The 20,432-nt window shown below is 48.2% G+C and overlaps 2 protein-coding genes and 1 non-coding gene across 4 annotated transcripts in view; 2 read left to right on the top strand and 1 right to left on the bottom strand.

Moving 5' to 3' along the window:
• ikbkb (inhibitor of nuclear factor kappa B kinase subunit beta) overlaps window positions 1–20,432 on the bottom strand; it is a 505,718-nt gene that overhangs the window by 96,341 nt on the left and 388,945 nt on the right. The gene's annotated exons all lie outside the window — the stretch shown is intronic.
• plat (plasminogen activator, tissue) lies at window positions 1,723–19,258 on the top strand. Of its 2 annotated transcripts, none has more exons than XM_078565684.1 (14): window positions 1,723–1,761; window positions 7,711–7,815; window positions 8,821–8,878; window positions 10,438–10,569; window positions 11,805–11,915; window positions 12,033–12,207; window positions 13,011–13,102; window positions 13,342–13,516; window positions 13,717–13,811; window positions 14,400–14,595; window positions 15,242–15,378; window positions 16,362–16,502; window positions 16,612–16,760; window positions 17,400–19,258. In XM_078565684.1, exons 2-14 carry the CDS (start codon window positions 7,744–7,746, stop codon window positions 17,559–17,561), a joined length of 1,695 nt encoding a protein of 564 aa, XP_078421810.1. In that variant the 5' UTR covers window positions 1,723–1,761; window positions 7,711–7,743; the 3' UTR covers window positions 17,562–19,258. The 2 variants fall into 2 exon arrangements, with proteins under 2 accessions (XP_078421810.1, XP_078421811.1); XM_078565685.1 differs by lacking the exon at window positions 1,723–1,761 and adding an exon at window positions 3,468–3,694.
• Window positions 6,880–6,952, top strand: trnar-ccu (transfer RNA arginine (anticodon CCU)). Its single transcript has one exon. It is a non-coding gene; the product is annotated as a tRNA-Arg (tRNA).

Below are 20,432 nucleotides of genomic sequence, written 5' to 3'. Positions count from 1 at the left end.
CCTGGAATTTAGATTGCTAAGGGATGATTCGGTGAAGATTTCCAAGATATTAAGGGGAACAGATAGGGTAAATAGAATGACACTATTTAAGTTCATTAGGGAGTCTACCACTAGAGGGACAGCCTAAAAAATTAGAGCCAAACCCTTCGGGAGTGAAATTAGGAAACACTTCTACACACAAAGGATGGTAGAAGTTTTGAACTCACTTCCACAAACGACACTCAATGTGAGATCAATTGCTAATTTTAAATTTGACATTGATAGATTTCTGTCACCCAGAAGTATTAAGGTACTTGGGGCACAGTTAGGTCACAGATCAGCCTTGATTTCATGAAATGACGGAACAAGCTTGAGGGGCTGAATGGCCTCCTTCTGACCCTATGTTCCTTCCAGCTTTGAAGTACACAAAAAAACGAGTTCTCTGTCCCTTTTGAACAAATTCTCCTCTGTTGAACTGTTCTGATCAGTGTTTGAAAATGATTGGGGATGTCCTGACTTTTATTGACATCCCTTAAGGCAATCAATGTCCATAGTGCAGGCTAGCATAGGAAGTTAAAGAGAAAGGTCAGATAAAAGTTGAGATATATCATCAAATACTGGCAACCTCATGCTCAGCTTAGAAAGGTTAGTGAAGGAAAGAGTGAGGGGGGTGAGGAGAGCCTGCCTGTGAATGAGCTGGAACTCCCTCTCCCAATACCAAGCTCCCTGTATAGGTTCCTGATGCCAGACTCCCTCTCCCGATGCTAGGCTCCTAGTGTAAGTTCCTGGGCCAGGTTCCTAGTGTCAGGCTCCTACTCCCAGTGCCATGCCAAACAGTGCCAAAATGGACAATTTCATACCTGCCCACATTATACTCCATTTGCCAGATCTTTGCCCACTCACTTAACCTATCTATGTAACTTTGTAGCCTCCTTATGTTCTCTTCACAAGTTACTTTCCTACCTATCTTTGTGTCATCAACTGGAAATACTCAATAGGTCAACCAGCATTTGTGGAGAGAGAAACATCAGACTCCCAGTGCCAGGCACGTTTTCCCAGTGCCAGTCTCCCTCCCCCAGTGTCAGGCTCCCAGTGCCAGGCTCCTCCCAGTGCCAAGCCCCCCCCCCCCCCCCCCGCCACCCTGTGCCAAGCTTTCTATCCCAGTTCCCAGTGTCAGGCCCCCAGTGTCGGGCTCCCTCTCCCAGTTCCAGGCTCCCTGACTGAATGCCAAGATCCCAGTGCCAAGCTCCTTATCCCAGTTCCGGTTCCCAGTGTCAGGCTCCTAGTGCCAGTTTCCCAGTGTCAGGCTCCTCCTAGTGCCAAGCCCCCTCTCCCAGTGCCAATTTCCCTGTCCCGGTTCCCAGTGTCAGGATCCCTCACCCAGTGTTAGCCTCTCTGGCTGAATGCCAAGTTCCCTGTTCCGGTTCCCAACCAGCTTATATTTCACCCCTCTCCTAATATTACTCAGTTCTGTTGAAGGGTCGTGAGGACTCGAAACGTCAACTCTTCTCTTCTCCGCCGATGCTGCCAGACCTGCTGAGGTAATTTCCAGGTAATTCTGTTTTTGTTCCGGTTCCCAATGCCAGACTCCCGGTGCCAAGGCTCCCTTTCCTAGTAACCCTGGCACTGGATTGGCTCTGGATCTCCCTGCGGGGGGATTCCCCCGGTCTGTGACATCAGACTCGGGCTCCGCCCCGTCCGGAGCCGCGATTTAAACCCAGAGCCGCGGAGCTGGAGCAGCTCAGACTCGAGGGGAGACACAGACTGACGGACCGACACTGGGTAAGTAACCGGGCGAAGGGGGCAGGCTGCAACCCCGGGACTCACTGCCATTCACCTGCTGATCGAAGCCCATCAGAGGGCGAGTCTACCCCTCCAGCCCGTTTTCCTTCTTCCCTAACTCTCTAACCACCACCCCCGCCCCCCCAACCCTGCCACATCCCTCTCTGCCTCCTCCACCCAATTTACCCTCTCCTGAGGTCTGTCCCCGTCCCCCACCCCCTCCTCAGCCAATTAACCCCCACCCCAGCCCTTAAGTGTGACTGATAAACCTGCAGTGGTGTAAATTTTACAGAGAGTGAACACAATTGTCGATTAGTGAAAGGAATAGGTTCAGCAGAATGTGAAATATACAGGGGGCGGCGAGGGGGGTGGTGGGCTAAACGGAGGGTGGGTGGGGGGTGGAGACAGGGCTATGCAGCTGATGGAAGGGTAATCCCATCTCCTTGTTTGTCAAAATTGTACAAAAATTAAGGACTCTGAATGCAGCTGTAGAACCTGAATTCATTTTGTTTTTTTTTTAATTCAGAGGGTTCTGAGTAACGGCACTTCCTTTATTCCTTCATGGGCTGTGAGTGCAGCTGGCAAAGCCAGCATTTGTTACCTAGGAATGTTTGTCAGTCTCTCTCTGTTTTATCTGGGGTGGGGGGAGAGACTCCATATTCTAAACCCAGCTTCTCTGCAGTGTCGCTGAATATTGACAGTGCAGTTTTCCAGCGAAAGAGGTTAGACTCTGGTGAAAACCTCCCTGGCTTTTGCCGGGAGGAGATTCGCTGCCACCTGCTGGCCTTGTCAGGTTGTGTGGGACCTGCCGCTGAGCTGCGAGGTGGGGCTTCACTCAAGTGCGCTCCCAAGGAGTTTAAGGTACAAATAGCTTGTATGCAAGCCGCTGGAAGAAGCAAATTGAATGGATGTGAATCTGTTCATGATTGTCAAAAAAAAAAGGGGGGGGCGGGGTCGGTGGGTGGGTGGCGAAAGCTGCTTGAAGCTATTCCTGTTCTGGGCACTCCTTTTATATTACTCTCACTTCAGCGATATACCTCTCTTCGTTGATGGGCTTGAGGTGAAGGTGAGAGAACAGTCAGTATTGTGGCAAAGCTTACTGCTCCGCCCCGTGAAGCACTGCCCCTCTGTTTCATGAGACTATGAAGGAACCCTAACCTGCCCACAGGGACCCTGGATCCTGTGTCGGAATGACTGGACACCCAAGATAAAGGACTGGGGCATCAAGGTCAGGAAAAAGTGGATATAAGATGAGGCAAAATGGGAAAGGGAGGGCAGCAGGTTGCGTAATGTCAGTGCGCAGAACTCAGTCGCATTTGCAGCCCAGAAACAGGCTGACATGTATGCGCTGGTTTTCAGCTGGCATGGGCATGATGGGCTGAATGGCCTTCTCCTGTGCAGTAAATGTTTCCATGTGTCTAAGATCCAAGCGAGCCTCCTCCCACCCTATAGATACAGGACCCGTCGACAACTAACAGTTCAAGAGAAAGACTTCCATTCCTACAGTGCCTTCCACAGCCTCGGGGAAAGTGTTTTACAGCCAATGAAGTACTTTTTTTTCTGAAGTGTGGTCACTGTTATAATGCAGGCAATACCCTGATGTGCCCAACAAGAGTCCGCAATGTGATAATGACCAAATAATCTGTTTCAGTGATGCTGTTTGAGGGATAAATGCTGACAAATGCAATTCCCTGCTGCCTTCCCAGATTTTCCTGGAAAAGAGGAACATTTCATGGTTCAAGGTTCAGAAGATCCAAACCCTTTACCAGACTACCACAGGAATTGTCCCTTGATTAGAAAGCTTCTCGGATGTGGCCAGTTTTGTGCTGAACTTCCCTCTATGCCAATCTTATTCCTGCTGTCTATATTCAATAGATTTGGACTGGAAAGTGTTCAGTTGCTTCAACTCACCATAGGGTAATATCCTGCAGCTGTAAGTTTTTCATTACATTTTGTTTTTTTTTTCCCCACTTGAGTTTTAGCTTTGGGAAGGGCAGGGAAATGACCAGTTTTCCTCCACATTCTCAAACCATTCCTGTGGTGAAGCATTGCATGACTAACTGGTTGGCCATCTCACTCCTATCCAGGGATTTGTGTTGTTGACTGTTTTCCCCCCTTGATCTGGTTGCAGGGCTGGTGTGGCCTGTGAGAGTGCACTTGTTCCACTCCCGAGCCTTCTGAAGCCAACTTATCTTTTAAGTGCAGCTTGTAGCCTAACGTGAGGCCCTAATTCTTCCCTCAACCGTCAAGGGCTCCAGTAAGATCAGCTAGATTAGCCATTACTTAGCAACCGGAGTGTGGAGGGCGGCTGGATTTTAATCGCTCGTTCAACTGAACTTTTCATCTGGTTATCACGGGAAAGGGTCTGAGAGGCAGGGAAGGGAGAGACTTGGAATCTGTATCTACATGTGAATTAAGGCTAAAAGGATGAAAAAGGACAGTGACTGTGTAGATATAAAATTAGCTGAAGGATATAAAATTAGCTGAGGGACAGAAGCAGAGAGTAGTGGTGGACTGTTGTCCTTCTAGACTACAGGAAAAATACATAATGGTGCTCCCCAGGGGTCAGTATTGATACCGCTGCTCTTTTTTGTTATATTAATGAGCGTACAGGGCATCATTTCAAAGTTTGCAGATAACACAAAACTTAAAAATGTGGCAGGCAATGAGGGAGGGTATAGACAGACTGGTAAAATGGGCAGACACATGGCAGATGACATTTTATTCCATAAATGATTCAATTTGGAAAGAAAAATGATGAAATATGGACTAAATGGCACAATTTAAAGTGTATGCAGGAACAGAGAGATCAGGGAGGGGTCTTTGTCCACAATCTTTGAAGGTGACAGGACAAGTTCAGAAGGCTTTTATTAATAGGGTCATAGAGAACTGAAGGAAGGGCATTATGTTAAACCTTTGTAAATCACTGGTTAGACCTCAGCTGGAGTTTTGTGGACCCCACACTTCAGGAAAGATGTAACGATCTTAGAGAGGGCACAGAATAGGTTTATCGGGATGTTCCCAGATATGAGAGACTTTGTTTCTGAGGAAAGTGTGGAAAAGTTAGGACTGTTCTCCTTGGAACAGAGAAGGTTAAGAGGCGACTGAAAATAGGTTTTCAAGATAATGAGAGGTTTTGATAGCGTAGATAAAGAGAAAAAATATTCTTTCTGGTGAATGGGTCATAGATTTTAAAATCGTTGGAAAAAGATCTAGAGGGGAGATGAGGTGAAATGTTGTTGGCGTCTTGACCTGAAAAGGTGGTGGAAGCTGATTCCATAAATAATTTTAAAAGGAAATTGGACAGGTACTTGAAGATGAGAAATTGCAGGATTATGGACAAAAAGCAGGGATGTGACACTGAGCACGGCTGCTCTTTGAAAAAGCCAGCACAGCCACGACAGGCTGAATGGTCTCCCTCTGCACTGTATGGTTTTTGATTAGAACTGCTTGATTCTGTGCTGCTTCTGTTGTTTTCTTTCTTTCTTCTCATTGTCACGGAGCAGAAATGTTGTCTCGGTGAAGTGAGGCACCTGTGAAGTGAATCCTGAACCCTCAGAGAAAGCAGTGACTGTGCTGCAAAAGGCAGCACAGAAAGGGTTTAAAATCCTGGGAAAGAATCAGTTTGAGGAGGAGGTGCAGTGATGGGTGCTGATTTCAACACAATGAAGGAATTGATGCCTGTGTTAGTGAGTTGTCTGCTCTTGGAAAATAGGGCAAAGATTCAGGGCAAACCAGTTAGGCATGCACGTAGTGATAGAAAAGATTGCAATGCTATTGAGAGAGTACTGCAGTGCTTCCTGCATGCTCTCTCTCTCTCTCTCTCTTTTCCCCCCGCCCCCCCCACCTCTCTTTATATTCCATCTATGAAGTCTTCCAGAAACTGGGCCAGAATCGCTGTTTCTCTAGCCCGATCCATCTCAAACGAAGACTGGTGAGAGGGAGACAAAGTTATTGCCTCAAACTGGTCTCCTGGTGGAATGCAAGAACTCAGTGAGGAGAGAGAGAGAGGGACTTACAACATCTTTCATCTTTGGAGACTAAGTGAGAAAGAGAGGTGGCCAGAGAACTGAGCTAGGTTGTAACTGGTGAATACAAGGATTATTCACCACACGGACCCCACCATCCCAGTGCTGTCTCTGGGTGGGATCAGCATAAACTGACTATGTGCATTTGGTTTTGACTTGCATTGACCTCACACGCTGACTAGGGTCTGCAAACCCTTTTATGTCAATTTGAACAATGAGCTTTTTACAAATTATGTGGCAGCAATCCCTCACAGATGACACTCCCTTCAAGTTACCGTTACCCTCTCTCTCTCTCTCCCCCTCTTCCCCCCACCCCACCCCTCTCTCTTTCTTCAATTTGTTTCTCATATGTGTTGCTCCCTTCCCTTGGTGGGTCAGGACACTATTGTGTTGTTCCATGTTTTATTTCTGGCCTCTGTTCACACACCCATCTCACACAAGTGTTCAGGAACTCTTGTGCTGTTTCTCAAAGCTAGACAATGACTTGCCGAGAGTTTGCTTTGTCCTCCCTCTAACCCTCCAGTGTGCGCCAGGCCTGTACATAAAACGGAGCGCGGTTCACAATCTTGCCACTGCTTCACTCAGTGTTGGGTGTCAGCCGTGGCTCAGTGGGTAGCACTCTCTCTTCTAAATCGGGTTGTGGGTTCAAGTCCCACTCCAGGACTTGAGCAGAAAATTCAGGCTCACGTTCCAGTTCAGTACCCAAGGAGATGAGAAAAATATCGAGAAAAATAAACAGATGAGATGAAATGTTGGAGGAAACATCTAAACCGCAACTCAAAGCTTCCCCACTCTGACGGCAGGAGACCTCCTGCAGACCCAGAATGTGGTCTGGCCATTGGTCATGGCACACCGGGGAGGGGCAGTCACATGCACTGCAGCTGCCTAAAATCTAACACACCGATCCCTGAGAGTGGAGTCCCAGCCACTGCGTTGTTCCCACAGCCGAACCCAAGGAGAGTTCACTCGCTCAGAGCGGGTCAGTGTCGAGCTCATTTTGTACCCTCTGTTAATTGTATTGTAGTTGTGTGCAGGTGGTGGGGATTAACTGTGGATTCACTTGTGCCTCTATGGGTGAAATTACATTGTTGTTTCTGCAGTGTAGTGGTTATCACATTTGTCTCCTACACAAAAGGTCCCCGGTTCGAAACCAGGCAGAAACGTCATTGAAATTATGGTTGGGTTTGGTGATGCATGTTTATAATGGGTATCTCTATAAATATAAATATCAACTGTTTAGTGCTGAGTTAGCAATAGTTTAGTTCCAATTTCCCAGATTGGCTATACTGTACAAACCTATTTTATGTGGGCACTTACAGGTGGTTAATGGTCCAATTTGGTTAGGGACTGGAGGGTGGATAAGTCAACTGTAACATCTGTCACAGCACTGCTATTTTTGATGACCCACTGTGTACTGGGATTGCCACCCCCCCACGAACTCCTTTCTCTGCAGCCCCCATGACCACCTCAGTTCCACATCAAGCTTGTGACCAAACTTGTTGGACACTTTCATATCCCCTTCTGCAGTGAGTGGGATGTTACTGTATAACCCACAGTCAAAGTCTACAGCACTGACACCAAATGAACTCTCGCTTCATCCAGCACTCAGCCCCAAATTCACATTCACAAATCTTTTGAAGGACAAGTTGAGGATGGTGGTTTTAAATTAGTATACAGACTCCTGGGCTTTTTTAATAAAGGCAGAGAAAGTTAAGAGGAGATTTAATAGAGTGTTCAAATCATTAAAGGTTTTGACAAAGTAAGATGAGGAGAAATTGTTTCCACTAGCAGGAGTGTCACTAAGCTGAAAATACAGAATTACCAAAAATGTCAACAGTGCAAGAAGGGGAGATGAAGGGAGTTGCCTGAATACAAACCCTGGCCAGCAGCAAAAACTAAACAGTACCATGGCATCTTCTAGTTTTGCAGGAAGAAGATTTGAGGACCAAGCTAAATGAAGAATATGGCGCTGTTGGGAATTCCGACCACTATATTTCTGCTCCTCGCTCTTGCTGTGGCATCAGAGGTAAATATCTCACCTTCGTACTCCACTCCTTTTCCCCCCGCCCTCTCCCTGCCCAGCTCGCTCTCTCTCTCTCTCTCTCTCTCTCTCTCTCTTCACTTTCTCTCTGCCTCTCTTCTTTGTTTCTGCCACTTTGCACCGCTCTCTCCCTCGCATTGTCTGCCCCCCCCACCTCGCATCAGACCCCCCTTGCATCATCCCCCCTCTGTTTCCCTTACAACCCCTCTCTCCCTCGCATTGCCCCTCTCCCCCCGCCCACTTACCACTTTCTATCACTGTATGTCTCTCTGTCTCCCTATCTGCCCCACCCTTCATTCACAGTCTCTTCACCCTCCCTCTCGCGCCCACACGCTGTGCCTGCCTCTCGTGCCCTGTCTCTTTCAGACATAAGGGGCTTCAGTTAAACAGTCGGTCAATTTATTTTTGATTATGTCTGATCCTGAAGTGAACCGAAAGAGAAGTGTAACTGAGTCGGATATAGAGCTGGTGAAAATGCAGAACTATCTTTGTTCTCTGTGCTGTATCAGCACCTCACACACTTGAGGGCTGGCCACTGTTCAAATCAATCATTTTGTGTATGGAGCAACTACAGGATGAATCCTTGTAAATATTCATCCTATGCATTGATGAAAGGTCATTGCCCTGAAGCGTTAGCTCTGTTTCTCTCGGCAGATATGTGACCAGGCCTGCTGAGTAATTCCAGCATTTTCTGTTATTAGCTTTGCATTCTTTTCTCCCTCCCAGTAAATAGGACAGGACGATTTTTCAAACAGTGTCTGTCAGTTCCACTTGTGTATCGCTGATCTGGAATGTGCTGCCTGAAAGGGTGGTGGAAGCAGATACAATAATAACCATCAAAAAGGGAAATGGGTAAATACTTGAAAAAAGAAAAAATTTGCAGGGGGAGTGGGACTAATTGGAGAGCTCTTTCAAAGGGCCAGCTCAGGCACGATGGGCCAAATGGTCTCCTTCTCTGCTGCATGTATCTGATCTGCTGTTTTGTTTCAGCCCCAGCACCCACGATTCAAACGAGGATCAAGACACTTTGAAACTAAATCTACTCGAGGTGAGTTCCCCTCTGCACAGGGGCCCCAGTACAAATGATCCTTGATACCAGTGTTGTTTGTGCGAGAGTGAGAGAGCCTGTGTGTTGTTGTGATCGTTGCCGGGCCCCAGCTGCGTTGCACATGCCCCGTTCCTAGCTGAACCTCCTTGATAACAGGATCTCCGGCTCCCACCAGTTGACAGGGTGGCCAAGCGCTGTTCTCAACGTTCTTAACAACATGAAGAGCACAAGGCTCCTCATAGCCCTGCCTCAGTGAACCCAGTGTGGAAACTGCTGCTCTCCACATGTTCATGTAAAATTCCCTGTGATCACAAAACATTTGATCAAAGCCCCCAGATGGGTAAAGCCTCTGAACTGTGCCTGGCTGTGGGCAGAGCTTGGGAACCATTTCGCTCGCAGGAAGTTCCCACCACCAGCAGTGAGAGTGAGGATCAGTCGATTGGGATTTTTTTGATGGTTGTGAAAGGAACATGGTCAGGACCCTGGGAGAACTTGGTCCTTTACAACTGTCAGAATTACTAATCTGCAGTTAGCTTGAGTTTTTACGTCCTGCCCCTCCGAAAGCGGGGCGCTCCCTCGGAACAGACCCCCTGGGCCAGTGCGGCGCTCCCTCAGTGCGGCCCCTTGGGCCAGTGCGGCGCTCCCTCGGAACAGACCCCCTGGGCCAGTGCGGCGCTCCATCTTTACGGACCCCCAGGCCAGTGCAGCACTCCCTCAGTGCGGCCCCCCGGGCCAGTGCGGCGCTCCTTCAGTGCGGCCCCCCGGGCCAGTGCGGTGCTCCCTCAGTGCGGCCCCCCAGGCCAGTGAGGCGCTCCCTCAGTGCGGCCCCCCGGGCCAGTGAGGCGCTCCCTCAGTGCGGCCCCCCGGGCCAGTGCGGTGCTCCCTCAGTGCGGCCCCCCGGGCCAGTGCGGTGCTCCCTCAGTGCGGCCCCCTGGGCCAGTGCGGTGCTCCCTCAGTGCGGCCCCCCGGGCCAGTGCGGCGCTCCCTCACTGCGGCTCCCTCGGCATCTGCAGCACTTCCTTGACAGTTTGACTAGATGTAAGGGACATAGCCTTTAATTAGTCCCAGACTTTTCAGGAGTGAAATTGAGAAAATCTTCTACACACAAAGGGTGGCAGCAGTTTGGAACTCTATTTCTGAAAATAGCAATTGATGCTAGATCGATTGTTAATTTTAAATCTGACTGAAATTGGTAGATTTTTCTTATCTAAAGGTGTTAAGGGATATGGGGTAAAGCTGGGTCAATCATGGATCAGCCATGATCTCTTTGAATCGTGGGAGAAGCTCAAGAGGATGAATGGCTGTTTCCTATTTCTATTGCATTCCCATGAAGGGCTTTGGATGTGTGACAGCATTAAAATATCTGAGAGAATTGTTGGTTTTTGTTATTTGCTTCAAGGTGCTTCACATTGTTACGCATTTACTGTCTATGATTGCGATACATTGAGGTGTGCCTACAGTCAGTGTCAGACTGGTCCTAACATGATGAAACCTCTCAGCATGTGCTGACAGCTCAGCCCGTTGCTCAATGTTCACTCTCGACATTTTTACTGTTTTAGGGCGTTGCGTGAGCTCTGCCGGCTCTGAGTTTCACCTACAGGGTGAGACATGGCTGCAAGTCGAGGGTCGACAGGTCAAGTACTGCCGCTGTGACCGCTCAAGGAAACGCTGCCACAGTGTACCTGTACAAGGTGCGTGTATGTGTGGTGTGCGCGTGTGCATTTTGGTTCTCAGTTTCAAGAAGGGCTGCGCATAAACTCCATTAATAAGAGAAAGCACAGATCGCATTCCCCACGTAAGTGTCATAAAGATAGGGAGACGGCCCAGCCCCTCTATCCCACTCATGCTAGAAACCTCTGATTTCCTCTATCCCACTCATGCTAGAAACCTCTGATTTCCTCTATCCCACTCATGCTAGAAACCTCTGATTTCCTCTATCCCACTCATGCTAGAAACCTCTGATTTCCTCTATCCCACTCATGCTAGAAACCTCTGATTTCCTCTCCCTATCCACCTCAACATGTAATGGCATTGATGGAGTGGATACAGAGAGAATGTTTCCTCTTGTGGGGAAGAGCAGAACTAGAGGCCGTCAATATAAGTTCATCACCAAGAAATCCAATAGGGAATTCAGGAGAAACTTCTTCACCCAGAGAGTGGTGAGAATGCGGAACTTGCTAGCTTTTTGTTTTTAACCACAGGGAGTAGTTGAAGTGAATAGTATCGATGTATTTAAGGGGAAACTAGACAAGCAATTGAAGGAGAAGGGAATAGAGGGTTATGATGATAGATTTAGATGAGGAAAGATGGGAGGAGGCTCTGGTGGAATGTAAATACCAGCATAGACTGTTTGGGCCTTCGGAAGGTATTCCATGTTTTTGCCCTGCTTCAGCTATTGAGCACTCTTTGTGAAGGGGACCTTACTGCTGTCACTCCAAGAGTTGCCCCCCCTCCCCCCAATTCTGCAGTCTTGATCCCTTTTTCTCTATTTTCCCTCAGCCATATTCTGCAGTCATGTTTTAACTAAACAGCGCTCAGAATAATATTCCACCCTTCATTCAAGGGTGTCCCACCATTCCCTGATTTCCTCTTAAGCTACTCTGCCTTGTGGCCCAGCCTCCCCCGCCCCCCAACCTGTCCCGTGAACTCCAACCTTCACCTACTCCAAGCAGTAACTCTTTGAATCCCACCCAAACCACTGGACAAGAGAGACTGCAAGTTCGAAGAGAGAGTGAGGAGCAGGCTGGGGTGTAAACTACCTCCTTGGAGTGTCATCCCGCATTGTTTAACTAACAGTAGAAAGCAGTCAGGTGCCATTGACTTTAAGAACAGTCTATTAGTGGTGCGATCTCTGGTGCTGTGTCACAAGGGGGTGCTGACAGCGAGGACTGTGACTGACGGCAGTGTTTTTTTTTTTCCCTTACAGGTTGCGCCCAGAACAAATGCTACAATGGTGGGAAGTGTCACCAGGCCCTTTACTCTCAGCACTACGTGTGCCAGTGCCCAGCCAGGTACAGCGGGCAGCTGTGTGAGTTTGGTAAGTGCTGTCGATCAACTCTTTTTTTTTTTTCCCTATTTTGCCGGAACACCCCACAACCCACCCCCACTCTCTGTTCTTTCCCTCTGCTCTAACTCCCGGTCTCTTGCGTTGCAGACACCAAGGAGCAGTGTTATCAGGACCGAGGCACTGGGTATCGAGGAACCTGGAGCATCACCCACTTCGGGACAGAATGCCTCAACTGGAATTCAACCGCTGTCTCCCGCACTCACTACAATGGCCAAAGGCCAGACGCCCAACAATTGGGACTGGGGAACCACAATTACTGCAGGTATAAGACAATCAAAGAAAGGAAGACTTGCATTAATATAGCGCCTTTCGCAACCTCAGGCCGTCACAAAACCCTTAACAGCCAATGAAGTACTCTTGTGAAGTGTAGTTAGCCCCTGTTGTAATGTAGGAAACACAGTGACCAATTTGCACACAGCAAGCTCCCACAAACATCAATGTGATAATGACTAGATATGGTATTAGCTTTGGTGATGTTGATTGAGGGATAAACATTGGCCAGCACATCAATGAGAACTTTCCTTGTTCTTCTATCAGTAGTGTCATAGGAGCTTTTATGTCTGAGAGGACAGACAGGGTCTGGGTTTACTGTCTCATTTGAAAGACAGTGCAGCACTCCCCCGGTACTGCACTGGGAGTGTCGGCCTGGATTTTGTGCTCAAGTCTCTGAAGTAGGACTTGAACCCACTACCTTCTGATCCTAAGATGAGAGTGCTACCCACGGAGTCACAGCTGGCACCTGGCAACCAGATGGCCCTTCTACCAGCTGTTGCTTTTAATGGCCAACCATCATACTTCACCAAAATGGTAGTGAATCTGCCATAGAAGCCATCACAGCCAGGTCCCACTCCTTCCTGCCAACCTCATCCAACGCTGGTATTGGCTGACTCAATACCAGACTTGGGGTCAGTGTTTCTAAGACTGGCTTGGAGCATTTTGATGGAAAGAGGGAGAGTCCTAGCATGATGCAAGTCAGCCATTGAGGTAACAGTTCATTGTATCTGCTTTCTCTCTCCATTTTTAAAAAATTCTGTTAATACATGTGTCTCTCTTTCTCCTTTGCAGGAACCCTGACAATGACACACAACCCTGGTGCCACACCTATAAAGGTCACATCCTGTCATGGGACAAATGCAGCATTCCTGCTTGCCCAAAGAGTAAGTCTCTCTCACTATGTCTCTCAAACACCCGTTGGGCACAGAGATAGATCTCTGCCTTTTCAGGTGATGCCCAGTTAACCCCAGTTGCCCCTATGCCCTCCACCAAGGTCTCACTCTCTCTCCCCATGGCCTCCTATGACGCTCCTTGTGGAGTCACAGGTAGTGACTCGGGGAGTCCGTATGGGAGCCTGTCCAGCAAGGGGCTGATTATTAACCAGGCTTCTGTTTAATGGCAGGTCCCACCTCTGAGTGCTACACCAAAAACGGGGCGAACTATCGGGGAACCAGGAGCTACTCGAAGTCAGGGAGCCGCTGTCTTAACTGGGATTCCAAGACTGTCCGCAACAAACCGGTTACCGCGTGGGTCCCCAATGCCCATCACCTGGGGCTGGGCAGCCACAGTTACTGCAGGTATCTGAAAAAACAATCAAACTTTCCTCTATCATATCTGTTCCCTGACACCCATACACTCACCATTAACCCCGCGTCAGTTCACTGACACTCGCGCTTTCCCACTAACCCTGTATCTGTTCAGATACTCACGCTCTCCCATTAACCCCGCGTCTGTTCACTGACACTTACTAACAACATTGTTATTTCCCCCATTCCAGGAATCCGAGTAGAAATTTGAAACCTTGGTGTTACATTATGAAAGGAGGAAGAGTCACTTGGGAATACTGCAACATCCAACAATGCGTTTCATCAGGTAAGAATTCCACCCTGACCAAAAACTAACCATGCCCACAGGTTTTACAAAGCTGAATTTTACGGCCCTGTCGCGCTGTAGATGGGTCTGGAAAATGTGGTGAGCCGTTCAAAACTCCATTGGCTTCGATGGGAGCGCGCGCACACAGACACACGTGCGCGCTCATACTTGTACAGAGATACACGCAGATACCCACAAACACGGGTACGTACATAGACACACACTTTCAGATGCAGACCCACCCACACTCCTGCAAATGGCGATAGACTGACATGCAGACACATGCACCGGGCTCACTCTCAAACACATACATAGTCACACATGCCCAAATGCAATCACAGATATACACACACAGACCCTCATGCGCTCGCACACTCACAAACATACATACACGCAAATACACAGATTTATGCAAGCATAGATATTCACATGGAGGCGCAGACACACATGCTGTTACAGATGGGCCTTCAACAGAGGGGAGTGAGCAATACAGTGTCTACATTCAGAGATGATGCCTGTTTCTAAATTTGAGGCCAAACGCCCGATCATTTACTTGATTGTCTCCTGTTTTGCCTGTGTCTGGAGCAGGGACCTGTGGGAAGAGAGAACCCAGAGCGGAGCAGTACCGGATCCTGCATGGAAGCACCACCCATATCACCTCCCACCCCTGGCAGGCTGCTATTTTCTTCTATGATCGGAGGTCGAAGGATTACAGCTTCCTGTGTGGAGGGAGCCTAATCGGATCCTGTTGGGTCCTCACAGCAGCTCACTGCTTCCCGAAGAGGTGAGTGTAATACTGCAGCGAGAGGCCTTGAAGGGCTGGTATTGGTGAGAAGTTCCGAGTGCAAGAGAGGAGACGAGATAGAGAGAGAGAGAGAGAGAGAGAGATGACCAAATATGGTGCACAAAGATAGAACAAAAAGAAATGGTGCGTGAGAACTAAAAGACTTGCATTTCTACAAGTGCCTCTCACAAAGTATTTTTGAAGTTGTGATGCAGGAAACACGGCAGCCAATTTGTATGCAGCAAGATCAGACAGCAGATAATCTGATTTTTTATGACTGATAAATATTGGAGAGAACACCACTGCTCTTCTTCAAAATGGCGCTGTTGGATTTTTTTTTTAATGTCCACCCAGGAGGGGCACTGAGTGTGTGGCCATTTCTCCCCGAATTCCCAGTGTGCTGGTGGGAGGGTCCAGAGGTGGACGTGGAGCCAAAATAGCAGATCACACACCCCCCCCCCGCCCCAAAAATGTCTGTGCTCTCCACTGCTCTGTCTCCATAGTTGGGGGTCATCACGGAGATTATACCCCGATTTCCCCCACCCACTGACACCCTCATTCTGTGGTAGCTCTGTGAATACATGGATAGAAGATGGTAGAGCCACAGTAAGTTTTTTTTTTTTTATTACCCTGCTTCTCAAACCAGGTTCAAACCAAATGAGATCAAAGTGATCATGGGGAGGACATTCCGGAAGACATCATCACATGACGACCAGGCACTGGAAGTGGAAAATTACTTTGTTCACAAGGACTTTGATGAAGACACTTACAATCACGACATCGGTACAACACTGATTTCATCTCTTTGTTATAAAGTGTCCCTCCTGAAAACAGTTCCCTGCACCCACACCCCCACCACCTGCCCGCCCACGCATGCACACACCTCTCACCCTTCTCTGCCTACATCAGTGGCAGAGCCCAGCCAAAAATCTCAGCAGGCGAGTGGCTGAGTAACATCTCCTGATCCAGAGGTTTAAATTATAGGCCCTCCCCTGATGGCTATTGGGGGAACAAACTGCTGGGGATATCGCTGAGTCTTACAAGGCCCAGTGCCTCTCAGCCTGTAAGCAGTTAGATTGGAGGAGAGCAAGAGGGGAGCTATCAGCTGTGTGCTCTCTTTTCCCGTGCATCATTTTATTGCTCCACCTGCCTGAGTACTATTACAGGGCTTAGAAGAAATAGGAGCAAGAGTCGACCATTTGGCCCCTTCGAGCCTGCTCCTGCATTCAATAAGATCATGGTTGATCTGATTGTGGCCTCAACTCTACTTTCCCGCCTGTCCCCCATAACCCGTGACTCCCTTGTTGATCAAAAATCTGTCTAACTCAGCCTTGAATATATTCAATGACCCAGCCTGCACTGCTCTCTGGGGAAGAGAATGCCACAGACTAATGACCCTCTGAGAAGAAATTTCTCACCATCTCTTAAATGGGAGACTCTTTATTTTTAAAATATGCCTCCTAGTTCTAGACTCCCTCATGAGTCTACTCTACATCTACTCTGTCAAGCCCCCTCAGAATCTTATCTGCTTCATTAAGATCACCTCTCATTCTTCTAAACTCCAATAAGTATAGGCCCAACCTGCTCAACCTTTCCTCATAAAACAACCCCCTGCATCCCAGAAATCAGCTGAGTGAATCTTCCCTGAATTGCCTCGGGTGAGGGCAGTGCATATTGGCAGCGAATGAGTTAAGGAGGAAAGTTGGAGAGTACGCGGCCTTGACCCTTGCTAAACTTGCCTTTCTTGTCTGCGTTTCCTCCACCAGCTCTAATCAAACTCCAGTCGAAGGCTGGGCAATGCGCTAAGATGACACGTTACGTTCGCACAGTGTGTCTGCCGTGGGAGAAGCAACAGCCGCCTGACTGGACTGAGTGTGAGATCTCTGGATATGGCATGGAAGAGGAATGTAAGTCCATCCCTTTTCTATATTCTTTTTTTCCTTTTCTTAATTTTTCTCAGAGTGGGTTTAGAAGCGAGATTCCCTGACATTGATCTCTAACCTTTGACCTCCACAGTCTCTCCATTCTACTCCGAGCGACTGAAGGAAGGGCTTGTCCGTCTCTACCCATCAAATCGCTGCACCTCAGCCCACCTGCAAAACCGGACAGTCACCGAAAACATGATCTGCGCCGGGGACACTCGGGGCAAAGACGATGCCTGCAAGGTGAGTGAAGAGCAGTTGGAGGAAGTAGCCTGACCGGTTACACCTCACCCCCCCCACCCCACCCCCAACTCCTAACGCGCTCACACCAAGTCACGGGGTCTACCCCTAAAGCTGGCACGGAAACGTTAGGCCCCAAGCCTGGAATTTTCTGAGCTACTGGCAGTGAGTGTGTGTGTGTACCTGCTGACTTAACAGGCCCAAACCTCACCTGCCTTTGGTCTGGCTTTGGGAAGGAGTCAATGCCCAAGATGTCAGGGCCTCCATCCACAGGCTCTCTCACCTCGTAACCACTCTGCCTGCCTTTCAAACTCCTGGAGGAGACATGGGCTGGGTCTCACATTTTAAATCTGCTTTGTATTCCGGTGCTCGAAATTCACTGAATTTTATAGCATAGAGGAGGTCCTTCGGTCCAGCATGCCTGTGCCAGCTCTTTTAGAGGGATCCAATTCATCCTGCTCTTTTCCCATAATGCTCCCAAGTTATGATTGAATGTAGTTTGGAGAGGTGGGATTCACTCCTGTTCCCTTCCCAACCCCAACCTCTTCCCAACACCATTTGCTGTGTGTTTCGATCCCACAAAAACCCTCTACCTGACTCTCTGCCCTGACCCCAGCTCTCCATTTTGTTGCCACCACACAGGGAGACTCAGGAGGCCCCTTGGTCTGCATGATGAAGGGACACATGAGCCTGCATGGGATCATCAGCTGGGGAATTGGCTGCGGGAGGCCAGGACTGCCAGGAGTCTACACCAAGGTCGCAAACTACCTGGATTGGATTCACAAGCACATGACAAAGGCCTGAGGAGCAAGCAACAGCCCAAGACACAACAAGCAGCGTTTGTAACCCTCCCAGGCAAAACTGAACAATGGGAGTGTTACCCTGACCCCTGAACCTTGGCCTACACAGGGGGCATTGCCTGAAGTGTTGCTCAGTGAGGTTCAATCGTACCTGTACCCGGATCACTGGATGACACATTGCAGCTGGGGAGGGATTTACATCCTAGCAATTTGGTTCCATTGATGATTGTCTAATGCTTTTTCAGCAATTTTTGACAGCTTGTGCTGCGACCATTCCCTTCCTGAGGTCAAGGGTTAATCCGGCTCCCTTAAGTCAAGGGTCTGACTGGTTCCTTCAAAAGAGCTGCTTTTATATTCCCCACCCCCTCCCCAAATTCTACAACAGATGACACCTTGCTTATTTTTAAAAGTCTTTTTTATAATCTAATGGTTTTTAATAGTTGTTTTATTGTGTGGTCAAACTGTGCCTGTCAGTGGGCATGCCAGGTCTGGTACCAGGCTAATTCCTCCGTCTTCCTTCTGTAGTCTCTAAGTTGTTGACTAAATGCACACCTCTTCAATGCTCGTGCCCCTGGCTTTCCCCCTCTTAATAATAAGAGATTCAGAACCTTTTTGTAAAGCTTATTTTGCTCCAGGAATAATGTGAATTAACTCTTTGTTGCTGCACCCTCTTGGCTTTTTTATTGTTGGCCGGTCATAGTGTGCAGTTGTTCTGTTGAAGGAGTCAAGTTAATGATTGAAGGTTCGGATTCTCCCTTCAATGACAGTGCACTTCACTGGGTCCAGGAGCAGGCAGGAATAACAATCCTTTATTAATACAGGGTGCAACCTTTACTTGTATGTGTGGGTCTGAGTGTGTGAGTGGGCAAGCGTCTGAATCTGACCAATTTACACTTGGGCTGGATGTTTCCAGTCTGTGCCTCTCTCCTACACTCGAAAATATCCGGCACAGATGCGTGTTTGTAGATTGAGGAACCGGGCTGCTAGAGTTAGAGGTTTCTGTGTAACATAATCTGCAGCTCAGCAAAAATCAGCTTCGCATTGTGAGCTAATCTACAGGGTCCGGAAATAAATTGGTTTTCTTTGTAAACCTAACCCCAACTCCGAGACAGTGAGCCTGCACTTGGCATATGCGTGAGAAAGCCCCTGCACACCTGTGAGCATGTACCTCGATAGCACCTTTGCAGCCTGTGACTCTCTGCAGCGTACACTTTCACATGGTGATGTGTTCCAGATCACTCGGAGTCTGAGTTGCCATGTTAACACATACTTTTACATGCATGTTGTAGGCTGGGCCAATGGATGGTGATGGTAGAGGCTCCAATGTTCTTTCCATCACATGGTTGACCAGGAATCTCTCCCGCTCTTGCCGCCTGCCATTGGCGTGTGTCAAAAGGGTTTACAGGTTGTTTGGTCACGTCATGAACGCACTTCCCTTGGCCATCAAGTCATGGGGTGGGAATCGAACCTGAGTTCAGAGGCAGGGATGCGACCCACTGCACCACAAATCCTCCACACTTTCACGTATACAATTTTTTTTAAGTTGAAGCACTTAAGCACTCCTTTGTACTTAAATATTTATTAGTCTGATATTTTGAATGTTCTAAGATATTGTTTGTTTTGCTGGATGATGTATTAATGCATTATTTAAAGATTTTGTCTTGCAGTTCCATGTTTTTTAAAATAAAAATTTGAATGTTTAATTCTCTCGGTTCCTGTTTTACTTTGAGTGAGAATGACTCTGGTTCCTCTGGGAATTGGCAGCTAGAATATTTGTCTTCTGATTCTTGTACTCCTAATATTCCATTTAACCTTCAGCCTGTGTCCCTGTGTTCCAGATATGTCAGCCAATCCTCTGTCCCATTCGGTAAGAATCTTAGCAGTGTGGGAAACGTAGAGACCAGGAGCTGTAAAATGGGACCCAGCTGAGTCTCACCTACATGCTCCCCTGCCTTAGGGTCACACTCGGGACAGAGGTGAGAGTCTGAGCAGGGCCTGTGGAACTGCACTTCAACAAGGAGCCAGTCCTGTTAGGTGGTGGGTGGGGGGGGGAGAGGAAAAGACATATCAACATCCTGTGCCCCTTGCCCTTGCCGGGAACATCGCTGTTTAACATGCACTGAATTATAGCTCTGTCTGTGGCTAATGGAAAAAGCATGTTTGGCAGCATTTATCAGAAACGTGGACATCTGAGGGCAATCTTCAGCTGAAATGCTGGTTCAGCCCTTGTTTTAGAGCAAGATGCCACCTTGGCAAAAGTGATGAAGCCAGCACCATTGATGGCTGCTTGGAGGCCTGATAAATAACTGCCACTTGAAATATCTGCCAGCAATCATTAAAAAGCATGGCATTCCAGTAGCTGGCCAAAATTGTGCTCTAAATCCACATTTTCAAACAGACGTGTCATAGAGTCATTATGGCACACAAGATGGCTATTTGGCCCATCGGGTCCATGCCAGCTCGCAGTATTAACATAGCACCCTTTTAATGCCTGCTTTCACCCTTTTGGCCAATAAAATCTCATCCTTGTCCCCAGTCCATTCAACTTAGATTGGGCGTTAAAATATTCTTCATTTTTGGCTTGCAGATTAATTAATTCTCCTGTCATTCCCTCACTCCTGGCCAAGTGAAGGAGTTAGGGATATGAGAGGGTAAATGAGACTTTGGTTTAATACCTCATCTGTAAAACGGCATCCCTGACTGCGCGGTGCTCCCTCAGCATGCCCTCTCCAACAGTGCAGCACTAAGCACTGCGCTGGAGTGTCAGCTCAGGTTTTTGTGCTGAAGCCTCTGGAGTGGGACTCGAACCCACAATCTTTTGCAGATGTGAGAGAGCTCCCAGTGAGCCGCAGCTGGCATTGGCCATATAGGCAGC

This window comes from Cetorhinus maximus, chromosome 20 (assembly GCF_964194155.1).
Source record: "Cetorhinus maximus chromosome 20, sCetMax3.hap1.1, whole genome shotgun sequence".
Taxonomy (NCBI): Eukaryota; Metazoa; Chordata; class Chondrichthyes; order Lamniformes; family Cetorhinidae; genus Cetorhinus; species Cetorhinus maximus.
Note: the sequence above shows the minus strand (reverse complement) of the source record. Positions and strands in the feature narration are given on the sequence as shown.